The sequence below is a fragment of the Notothenia coriiceps genome, unplaced genomic scaffold, assembly GCF_000735185.1.
Source record: "Notothenia coriiceps isolate Sejong01 unplaced genomic scaffold, NC01 NC01_scaffold00000339, whole genome shotgun sequence".
Lineage (NCBI taxonomy): Eukaryota > Metazoa > Chordata > Actinopteri > Perciformes > Nototheniidae > Notothenia > Notothenia coriiceps.
Window position 1 is genome coordinate 10,390,289 of NW_011333040.1, and position 12,075 is coordinate 10,402,363.

Consider the following 12,075-nt stretch of genomic DNA (forward strand, 5'->3'; position numbering starts at 1 on the left):
AGGTATATTTATACGTTCTCTTTTTCAAAATACCAAACAGATCATGCATTTTAGCCATGCCTCATTTCGCTCTATCTTGCTCTCCTCCACCCTGTCTTTGCATGCGCTGCAGCTGACCATGGCAAAGGAGGGGGCCGAGTTACGAGCGCCATGTTACCATGCTGTTACCATGCTGTTACCATGCCCCGGCAACCTCTCATTCCCCTGATTGGTGGAGAGTTGGCCATATAGGCGGAGCTCCACTTTTGTGACGTAAAAAATAATTCNAGGTTGTTTATTGGAGCACCAAATTATCATATGTGCGCCTGGGCATTTTAATAGCGAAGACTGACAAGTCTGAACGTCTCCATGTACATGTGGAGCAGTTTCCTCTGTGCTGCTATTCTGTTGTGTCTGCACCCTGTCTGCTTTCATCTATTGAAAAATAAAAAGAATACACACACACACACACACACACACACACACACACACACACACACACACACACACACACACACACACTACCTGCTGGCCTCTTGAAAAATATAAAACTCATTTTCAATACAAAGACCTGCAGGTTGCAGGGCGTCCTCACCCACACACACTCCCCTACTGGTAGACTTCAAACCGGCTCCGAGAGAAACAGAGAGGCTGAAGCCAAAACAGAGGATGGAGTCAATAGAGAGGTAAACAAAGAGAAAGTGGGATGGAGGGAGACTGAGGTGAAGAGAGAGGGTAGTGAACACACACACACACATTGAGAGAGCGATAATGATGTGTCATGGCAGCAGTAATGAAAGTAACATCTGGATTATGAAGTGTTACTGTACAACAGCATCTGGCAGCTGTCTGCGTGACATTATATTAACACGTATATATGGACAATCACAAAGAAAGCAACAGTCCCCCTAATGGCTGCATGTAAAACGTACTGTCAATTAAACACTTTACACTAAATATTACATAGTGTTTCGCTATAATATTTCAGGCGTGTGGTGCAGTGGGTTGAGCGTTGGTGTTGGGATCAGGGGGTCACAGGTTCAAACCCCACTGCAGTCAGCATGTCGTTGTGTCCCTGAGACACTTCACCCCAAATTGCTCCTGTATTTCATACCATAAATGTATACGATACAGATAAATGTAAGTTGGATTGGTGATTAAACCCCATCATACAACATGTGCAGGTGAAATGCTTGAGGTGGGTTTACCTTCACTCACTTACCATCTGTCTCTCAAACGCATCACCGTGTTTCTGCTCGACTTTACACTCCATTGAGTGTGTCAGAAACTGTTGAGAGAGAGAGTCTGCACAGTTCGTCACATTAGGAGCTCCTGCTGAGAGATAGACACAAAATGAGAGGAAGACGGTAAAAAAATAAGAGTGTGGTGCTGCGGGTGAGTGCGAGCCGAACAGAGACGCAATAATAAAGGTGAGATGATGAAATGGGGACAAAGAGGGAGAGAGAGAAGGAAATAGAAATGAGAGGTAATTTTTTTTTTAAAGAGCAGACAGACAGACAGACAGGAGGAAGCAAACTCCCACTGCTGAGTCACACAACTCTGTCAAGTCTCACTACACTTCCAGAAACTTCTGTGCAGTCCTCACATACTCAGCTGTGTGACGCTATGCACGTGTGTGTGTGCAGCTGTGGATTCCAATCAGAAAGATTTAACCCTCTCGCCCCAGCTGAGACCCCCCCCCCCTCCCATCAGCTCCCTCACATTATCCGCTAAGTCCGCCTGCTCTCCTACCATCTGGACCAGTCACTGCCACCATGTACGTGTGTTCATGTGTGTGTACTTGTCTGTCACCATGCCTCATGTCTCAGATTCACAGAAAGAATAAATTGCCTGGTTTATGTCATCCCTCCTGCTACCTAACTTAAACCTGAATATGCAAAGTTAGTATCAAAAGGAAGGAGTCTCTCAGCAAAAAGCGATGGGATTTTTCAAATGTTTGCAGAGCAAGATTCATTTCCACATATTAAGCTACTGTTGCTCGGCATGATGACGTTAAGTATCATGCCGAAGTCACCTTTAGAGACTTGTTAGCAAAACCTAACAATGTATATGTATTTAAAGGTAGGGTATGTAAGTTTGAGAAACCGGCTTGAGATCGCTATAATTTGAAAATACTCGACCGGAGAAAATCTACCACTTCCTCACAGAGCCCCTCCTCCAACACACACGAACGCGCACATGACCAATGAGGGCACGAGATAAGTTTGTGCACAGATGGAAGGCTGACAGGCAGGTAGGCCATCCAGTTATTTTAGCCGGGCCGGCTACAATGATTGGTCGTGCTTTTTACAGCGCCACGGCTTCCACAGATGACATTTTTTAATGGATTTTTTGTCAAAGCATTTAAGATATTCATTGCTACCGATAGCAATGAATATCTTAAATGCTTTGACAAAAAATCCATTAAAAAATGTCATCTGTGGAAGCCGTGGCGCTGTAAAAAGCACGACCAATCATTGTAGCCGNTCCTCGAACCGGTCCCGTAAGTGCTTTCTTCAGTCTCTCAGTCTCGCCAAGACTGACGTGCCATCTCAAGTGCAAGTTTTAGACTCGACATGGGGTCTGGGTACATAAATCGATCAAGTCCCTTATTAGTTGTATCGACCAGTATTGTTCTATATTGTGGAGATATCGACTGCGGGTGTCCGCGCGTCCTTGTCCCTCTGTCTTGTGACTCTCGTGTCTCGTTCCAATGTGCCCGTGCCACGAGTCAGTCCTGTCAAATTGACTATTTGCCAGTTCTCAATGTCATACCCGGAACCCTTCTTACGTAAGGGGTTGTGCGAACTTACCAAAGTTTCACTGAGGAACCACACAGAGAGGTAACAGTCGACCTACTACCGAGGGGACATAAGATGCGTACCCTACCCTTGTCTACCGGGTTAAAAGATTATTACTAACTTTCACACACTGCAAATATGTCATCGTACCCACTCAGTTTGTTTAGTAATGTCGACAAGTATTTAATAGATTGGACTGGATTATTAATTACATATACATAAGTCAGTGTTAGACAGCAAAGCTCCAGCTCTCCCCGTGTCTCCTTTTGAGTCGGTGACTCCTCCTGCATTGCTACACAGAAGTTTTCCCCACACATGGGAAGTACCCAATATACCTACACTAGTAATCCAACGAGACGAAATACAGTAGTTTTATTTACCTGAATGATTTGTCCAAATTCACTAACAAGCCAATGTAGAACTGTCCTCCGGTTTTTGCTACCTGTTGGAAGGTAAGAGACCTTATGGTTAAATTAAAAATTGTAAGACACGGTTCTCACTAATTTTGCCACCACATTGGATCGTTGGTTTTATGTTTTTCTTACCCGTTTCCAAAGGAACTTCCTCTCACTCTCCCCTGTGAGGACTGCAAGATCTCCAAAGCCCTTCTTGCAGAAGGCTCGAGCAGCTTCCATGTCGAGATTATCATTGTTGATTAAATACTGTGTGTCATTGTAGATAATCCAGCCATCTTCTGTGATGTTGTTTACTGTAAAGGGAACAAAACCATTTCATAAGGGATTGATGAGAAGCATGGCTTTCAAATAAATGAGAGGCCCAGATTTGATGTGAACCTAACAGTTTACAGCCATGCTAGGAGCTAGAGTTTTAGACATTCTACTAAAGGCCAAAAATGTCAAGAAAAACAAAGTGAAACGTTTTCAGTAAAAGGCCCGAACTTAAAAACTTACCTTCTGTAAATTTGACAGGCTCCGGTTTCGGAGTCACACCTGAAAATACAAGAAGCTGGATGAAGATCTTAAGGAGGGCAAAGCTCTACTTAACTACTTTGGACAGAAATTGCATGTCCATAATGAGACGTGTCGGTGTTACCTTTGCGTATCTGGCAGATCCAGTCATTGTAGGACTCACAGTGCCGATCATTCCAGTGCCGTCCGTAGTAAGAGTGGATTTCTGCACAGTGTTCATCATCATTGTGGTTATTTGGTTCCCCAAAGGACCAGTTCTCAAATTCGAACTAGTACACACATATTGGAAATACACAATAATTGGGTCAGGGTTGGTAATAAGATTGAAAAAGGCTTATAATGAGAACAATGAAGTCTACATACAGATGATCCATCACTCCATCCAAAACCTGCATTGGTACCTAGACTGAGGCCGATCCAGGCTCCGTCAGCGGAACGAAACCTTTATGACAACAGAAAAAACACCATTACTGATTAGTTGAATGTTTGACTACCATAATATATATTTTGACATAAAAAAGCTGTTAGGTTAACATACTGAGCGTTGCTCATGTCCTCCGTACTGTGTATGCTCATCAGGTCCCCACCGATGGCCTTACAGAAGTCCAGAGCTTCCTGCCAAGTCTTCTTATGCTCCGCTGTTTTTTTGTAAAGCTTTTTATGAGTGAAAGAGAAAATACCTTGAGTTTTATGAACTTAAAATTGCACCAGTTTCCCAGATTACTTCAGTTTGTACTCTTACTTTGTAGCAGACATTCCTCTTGCCCACGGGGGTCCAGCCAGCATCACAGCTGAGGGCGGGGGTGGTAGGTGCGACTGTTGTCACAGGTACCCCTTCTGCTAGTTTCTTACAGACATACTTCTCCTTGTTGCTGCAGCTGACAACATCCCATAATCCAGCGAAAATGCCAGTTGTCATCGCGACGCATCCTTGGTGTCTGTCTTTTATTAAACACACCAAAGAGAATGGGACAAATATAGATACACTTAGCTCAAACATGTAATGATCACAATAAATAGCAATCATTAGGAAGGTGTTTTAGAGTAGAGAAATTAAGGTGTGTATAAACAAAGTTAACAAGAAATAAATATTCAACAATAAATGTCTGCAACTAATTCTGAGTTAATGCTAACATCAGCATGCTAACATGCACACAATGAGAGTGTTAACCCGTTGAGGTTTAGCATAATGTTTACCATTTTATCACGTTACTGTAGCATAATAACATTAGCTTATACATTCAACATAGTGCCACATAACTCTTCGATTCCAATCAACATTTTATTTAATCATAAACAGCACATACATCAATCAATTTTGAAATGGTTAGAAGTGTGCTGTACCTGGCATGCCCACATTGAAATGAGTAAATGTGACTTTTCTTTTGGTGGTCAACGAGAAAGTGTTAATGTTGGCTGTGTTCGATAAACCTGTCCAGAAATACTTCTCTGGTCTCAAACCCACCAGACTGACCAAGAAGGCATTCTCATATCTGCATGAAGACATAGGAAAGGCAGAAAGGTGAGATTAATGATATTTATATGGGTTTAAAAATGAAGCCTGATATTTATCGTTGGAAAGTTCACATTAACATAAACATAGAAATGTACCTATCATTCACATCCACCACGTGAGCGTCAGTCTCTGAGCATGCCCGCTGTGCCTCATCAAAGGTTTTTGACTCAGATCCAATGTTGTAACAATAAGAACCAAACCTGATTGAGCCCTTGAGGTGATAAAAAAATAACACATTAAGATAAATCTGATAAATACAGTGTTGTTTAATTAAACTATTTCAAAGGGAAAGACAGCACTCACAAGTTTGCATCCTGGATTGGCTTCCTCTTGGGCGCCTTCAGCTGGTTTAGTGGAGGCCTTACTCTTACAGATGTATCCATACGCCTTCTCACATGAGTGGTCAGCCCACCTCCCGTCCTGTATTAACCACATGCAGTGTTTAAGAACAGCACTTTTCCTATTATCATTTCAATGATCACGCTTTGCATGCTTAGAATACCTTTCCTCTGATGAGGACACAGTCTTCCTGTAGGTTGGTGGCATGAGATGGCTCCCCAGTCTGCCACTGGGTGAAGGTAACGTGGGAGTGATCGGACCATTCAAACAGCAGCTGGTTCTTCTGATCATTGAGGCCAATCCAAAGCACATCTGTCGGCACTAAGGGTTATACATGGAGATATGAATGTGTGGATAGTGTACAGTTTCTTGAATTTGATTATTATAATCGTAATAGTCAGATATTTGGAGAAATATGTTTATTTGTTTTCTTGCACACAGTTAGATAATATGGACAGCAATGAGCTGCTGTCTAAGGCCATGTAGGCTACAGTGCTGATGCTCTCTCCTAATTGTTGGCAGTAAAAGTGAATAAAACGATTAGCCAATATGTACAAACAAATACTTAAAAAAGGTAAAAGTTCACTATGATCAATCATATAAACATCAATTATTTTTGCATAGGATTGGTGTTAAAACCAAGAAGTCACTGGAAAAATGCATTATGTGTACACTTACAGTATCCAGATTGAGATATTACGAAGCTCTGCTCTTCTATATTGCTTATGCTGGCCAGATCTCCCCCCTCTTTGTGACACGCATCCAAAGCCTCCCTCCACATCTTCTTAGTCCTCTGCAGGTAGTAACAGTTTCCTGCATATGGCACCCAGTGACTGGGGCAGAAGCTGGGCTGGTTTTTGACTGTAGATAGACATACATAGAACGTGAGAACAAATTAGGTTGCAACATGAAGACTCCACAAGTCAGATTTTGATTCATTGGAATTAGGCTATTGATTTACCTGGTGGTGGAGGCAGGCTGGTAGAGTTTCCCTTCCGACAAATATAACCAAGTTTCTTGGTGCAGGCGCTGCTCTCCCATTTTGACGCTTTTGCAGCATTTAGGGTCGCACAGGTGAGCCCGGGCTCTGACGAAGGGTGACCTATTGAAAACATCAATCCATGTATTATATATTTGACATGTGAAAAGTATTTGATAATTCATGGGAGCATTTATCCAGCTCCTCATATGATTATATTCTGCACAGGTTTGTATATCTTCACTGACCTGGAGCCCAGTTTAAATATCTGAAGGGGTTTCCATTGCTCCACTGCCATCCACTCTCAAAATCCAAGCTGTTCAGTCCAATCCACAGAGCTGTTCCCAAATTATTTGTCAACCCTGCGTCAAAACATACATTCAAATAAAAAAAGTTAGAAATTGTAACATTGAGTAGTATTTGTAATTGACAAAAGACTGACTTTGTACCTGAAATGTATGACTGCTCATGCAGCTCTACAATGCTGAGGAGGTCGGCTCCCTGCTGCTGGCAGCTCTTCCTGGCCTGACTCCAGGTCAGCACTGACTGTGCGTTCCTCTGATACTGAACCCCTGTGACCGGGTCAGTGTCCCAACCTGAGGATGCTGCATTATAATATAGACACAAATGGTCAAACAACAGGAAAGGATTTAATCTAGTGTAATGCCTGTTGACCTGAATGGATTTTAGATAGAACAAGCATCTCACAACTGAAAAAAGATTAATGAGAAACATCTTCCCTCTTCTAGACTATGGCTGTGCTGTGCTTTATACAAATAGTTAAAGGGAGCTTTGTCTCTTTTTAATGTCCCCTTCCTGCCCCAGCTTTTAGGATTGGCCTGTGAGAAGAGGAAAGTGAAGACAGTGCTGTGTTGACAACTCATGACAGGAAGTGGTTGTGTTGTTCTGCTGGGGGATTTGGGGGGGCAGAAACCAGACCTGTCAGCATTAACCTCTTCCATGATAACACTTTCAGGACAAACAAGGTGATTCTGCATCGTTTTGTAACCAGCTTAATGAAAACTAATTTGAAAAGGTGTTTTCAGTACCGTTTACTATTATAGATGTTTCTTACCTTGACTGGGACAAAAGCCCCACTTCTTCGCCTTATCGTAATCTCTCTCTGTTGCACACCACAGCTGTCCGTCTGAGCGACCGTCCTTTGTGCACTCAGCGTACCACTTCTCCTGAAAACTAAATGGGAACTGACAGGGGCCTCCGAAGGCATTGCCCCCTATTGTGAAAACCTCTGAGGAGACACAGATCATGAAGAAAAGATGATCAAAAATGTATTTAGAAAATAAAAAAAATGCAAAAAAACAGTAAATCCTTCCATACTTGAATATGTGGACAGGATTGACATTTTGGACAAGGACGAGGTTTGGCGTTATGCTTATATAAAGGATAGGGTACAAATGATGATGCATTTCCTATGATTAACATAATTAAGTTTCACTAGTTGGCTGCCCATCTACCCCCGCTGCAGGCTCAAGCCCCAAGACCAGGCTCAAAACCCGAGGTCATCGAGCCTTCGTAGCAGCTGGCCCCAGGCTCTGGAACACTCTGCCCCTCCATGTGAGGTCGGCCCAGACACTAGGGGTTTTTAAATCCTCACTAAAGACTCACTTCTTCTCCCTGGCCTTCTAGTCAGAGCGGAGCATGACACCTGACTATTCCCTCACGACACAACTGTTGAGTACTGTCCTCCACAACACAACAAGACGACCCCGTAAACCCCCCCGTCTTTGGTCTGGAACAGGTCGTAATTGGAGAGTACTATTGTGAAAGTCTGTTTGTTCACAAGACGTAGCAAAACATTGGTCGAATTATTTTTGATTAAACTTTTCCACAAAAGTCATGCAGAATGATAATATCTACCAAGAATGGGAACTGACCCTGTTTTCGGGTGAAGAAGCGGAATAGCATTAAGAGAGACAACGTGGTGTCGACAGCAGACTCGCTGCAGGAACCACGTGAGTGCATGGGTAAGAGGACTTTTTGATTTACCCTTGCTGTCCCGAGTGCTCCGTTAACGGGGATAACACTTTTGGAGACTCCTCTGTGTCTAGATACTCTTTTCTACTAGTTTTTACATAAATCTTTATTTTTTTTAAGTTTTTTTTTGCATTTAGGAAGGTATGAACTTATAACCCTGTCCTAACTGTAAAACCTGTTCTGGCTCCAAAACCGCAATACAATATAATTTCCTATCCCAGTTTACTTACTACGTAAGGATACTAATGTTGTTATTATTCAAAGTGATCAACCCGACGGGTAGGATGGGCGACGTCCGAGTTCGTTCTGGTCCGAGTTTTGGCTCCAGTAGCTCGAAGCGTCGTCGACCGGGGTCCGAGACCTTGGAGACGGGAGGTACCTCCAGCCGGTCTGTGATCAAAAAATTAGGAGTGATTTCGTAGTGAAAGAAGAGGGACCGGAAAGATCAGTCTCGCTCGTACTGTGGAACTATAAGGGCACAAAATCAAAAAATATAAAGACAACAATTAATAACAAGAAAAAATACTAACATCATTACACAAAATAATGTACATGTCGTGAAACGAGCTGGTTTTAGCGAAATTGTACACGAATATACTTTATGTTTGAACTAAGGAACTATCTATCTACTATCTAGCTAGCTACGTTCAAATATAGTGGGAGTCAGCAGACGTCTAACGTCCCTAAGCCCGCCCGGGGTCGCTGGGTGCATGACCTACGTAATTCTCAGAGAACTTACTTGTACGAACTTTAGCCGTTTGTACAAGGGCTAGTAACCCTACGGTCTGTTATTCTATCGTCCTCAGAATTTCTATAATACATTAATTAGGAAAAATTTAACCACAGAAATCAGAGTACGTGAGTGAGTAGTCAACGTTTGTGATGTAAACAAATTAAGAATTTCATGTACTCACCATATGAAAAATATATTTAATCGATAGAGGTGTGAATCTTTTTATCTCGAGCCTGGTGCTACGGGAAAAAAGCATTTTGAATCCGACAAAAAAACGTACCGAGAAGTTAGTTATGGTTGAAATAAATATATCGGTGAAATTTATGGAAGTCTGGTTTCACGACATGTCATTTCATTTATGTAAATTTTTATTTATGTTTGGTTGTTTGTTTGGTCTTATTTGGCATTATTATTTGTTTATTTTTTGTCGGTATTATTATTTTTGTTATCTGGGACTTTTAATTTATTTCGTTGTTAAGATGAAAAATGCTTACGATTCCTCTTCTCCACCCAAAATTCTGCCCTATATTTTCTTTGTCCGCGCGTCGTGACAGGAAAAAATTAGGCAGAATTTTGGGTGAAGAGAGGAACGTAAGCATTTGTTCATCTAACAACGAAATAAATCTAAGTCACCAGATAACCAAAAATAATATACCCGCAAAAAATAAAAAATAATAATGCAATAAGACCAAACAAAGACACAACCATAGAAAAATAAAATTTACATAAATAAAATGCATGTCGTCGTGAACCAGACTTCAAAATTTCACGATATATTTTATTCAACCTAACTAACCTTTCAAGTACGTTTTTGTCCCGGATTCAAATGTTTTTCCCGTCTAGCACCAGGACTACGAGATAAAAAGATCCACACCTTTATCGATAATATATTTTATATGTGATCAATGAAATCTTATTATTGTTTACATCACAACGTGACTACTCACTCACGTACTCTGATCTGGTGGGTAAATTTTTCCAAATTATGTATTATTAGAATTCTGAGACGATAAATACAGACCTAGGGTACTAGCCCTTGTACAACGGCTAAAGTCGTACCAAGTAAGTTCTCCTGAGAATTACGAGGTCCATGCCACCCAGCGACCCCGGGCGGTGCTCCTAGGACGTTTAGACCGTCTGGCTGACTCCCACTAATTTGATCGTAGCTAGCTAGATAGATCAAGATAGTAGTTTACTTTAGTTAAATAAATAACATATATCGTGTAAATTTTCGGCTAAAAACAGCTCGGTTTCACGACATGTACATTATTTTTTGTAATGATGTTAGATTATTTGTCTGTTATTAAATTGTTGTCTTTATATTTTTNAACAACTCAACTTTGGTTTCATCTGTCCACAGAATATTTTGCCAGTAGTGCTGTGGAACATCCAGGTGCTCTTTTGCAAACTTCAAACGTGCAGATCAGAACACATTTTATGACCAACTTATGCAGAAATCCAGGTAATTCCAAAGGGTTCACATACTTTTTCTTGCAACTGTATATGTCCTAGCATTTAACCCTCTCAGAAAACAGCATAGCATTTATTTTTGATTTATTACCTTTTTTTCTTTCTAATTAGTTTGATAGTTTTAGTTTTCTGGGCCACTCATAAGTAAGAATAAAATGTAAATACATGTTAGTTAACTGACTGCACGGCATCAAACAACCCCAAATATTTTGTTTTTTTGTGCATTTAGCAGCTAAAGAGACAGATTTGTCCTCTATAAGTTGATATCAAATTGCAAAAAGGAAAGAGTATATTGTGTTTTAATACTTTTTATGATCAATTCTTGATTTTCTGATAACCTTTATATCATGTCACTAGTAGGTTGCAGTCTATATGTGTTCATTATAATATACAACTTGGTAAGGATTCTCCTAAATCTTTGTGTTTAATGAACACAGGTATTTCCTAGGCATGTGTCTGCACCACTGCTGGGCATCCCTTCAGTTTGGGGCTAAAGTGGTCAGATCTCCACTCGCTTCCCCCAATAGGAAGCAGGATTTCCTCCTGTCCTCTCTTTCTACTGACTTGTATCATCCCGAAGCCCCCGCGGACCTGCAGGGGGCTACTATCCCATGAAAAACCCTCACATCAGCAAAGTGCTGCAAAAACCTTATTTAAACCTTGTTAGTAATATTTTGAAACCGGCACATTCCTGATCAGATGTGAAACTTCTTCAAAGCCAATCTCGCTGAAAGTCACCTACGCTCTTGCACATATTTAGCACAGCTATTTATAGATACAAAATCTCAGTTAAAGGCAATATATTGAACCATAGAAAAGCCTGCTTGGATAAATTAATTTACAAAGTCAATCAATCTCCTCTTCTGCCTTTCATTTATTAAAAATAGAATTATTGTCCCACCTTGACACTCAGTACTCTTGAAGCAATCACTGGTGGCTTTCTGTTTCTTGTTCAAGAGATTGCTCGCTTCCCACTTCCTGCCTTCCTCTGCTAAAAAAATCTGTGGAAGTTTGTGGAAATTGCTGTTGTTTGATTAATCTGGATGAGGACAATCGCTTCCTATCATCCAGAGAAACAAAGTATTCTGCAGCTCATCAGCCAGCACTATGACCCATCCCATCAAGACCACTCTGATTTGCAAGTAAGGATTTAAATTCTAAGATGTATTTCTGTCTCGATCACCAGATGTTGATGATTTCCCCTTTTGGTTCCACAGTGTATCGATGCCGCTGGCCTCCTTGTTGGCGTACATGAAGATGCTGAAGTGTCTTCTGTCTCCAAACTGTCTGCAACCATCATCAACCACGTCCTGCAGGGCCACTGTTTCAGACAT

General features: G+C 41.3%; 1 protein-coding gene across 1 annotated transcript; it reads right to left on the reverse strand.

Moving 5' to 3' along the window:
- Positions 1 to 3,029: 3,029 nt before the first annotated feature.
- Positions 3,030 to 12,075, reverse strand: LOC104950803 (mannose receptor C-type 1). Its single transcript, XM_010777378.1, has 18 exons — positions 11,925 to 12,075; positions 8,782 to 8,928; positions 7,619 to 7,792; positions 6,993 to 7,148; positions 6,792 to 6,905; positions 6,526 to 6,666; positions 6,243 to 6,425; positions 5,728 to 5,885; positions 5,529 to 5,645; positions 5,321 to 5,436; positions 5,054 to 5,202; positions 4,452 to 4,651; positions 4,248 to 4,363; positions 4,073 to 4,151; positions 3,834 to 3,978; positions 3,692 to 3,730; positions 3,326 to 3,489; positions 3,030 to 3,222 (listed from the first exon to the last, which is right to left on the reverse strand). Exons 1-18 carry the CDS (start codon positions 12,073 to 12,075, stop codon positions 3,157 to 3,159), a joined length of 2,415 nt encoding a protein of 804 aa, XP_010775680.1. The 3' UTR covers positions 3,030 to 3,156.

Excerpts from the sequence above, each read along its gene's own strand:
- LOC104950803 (XM_010777378.1), bottom strand. The coding sequence starts at position 12,075 with ATGTCTGAAACAGTGGCCCTGCAGGACGTGGTTGATGATGGTTGCAGA. Across the intron at positions 6,426-6,525 it reads CAGCCTGCCTCCACCACCAG|TCAAAAACCAGCCCAGCTTC; the intron begins GTAAATCAATAG and ends GTCTATCTACAG. Across the intron at positions 5,886-6,242 it reads AATATCTCAATCTGGATACT|TGCCGACAGATGTGCTTTGG; the intron begins GTAAGTGTACAC and ends TATAACCCTTAG.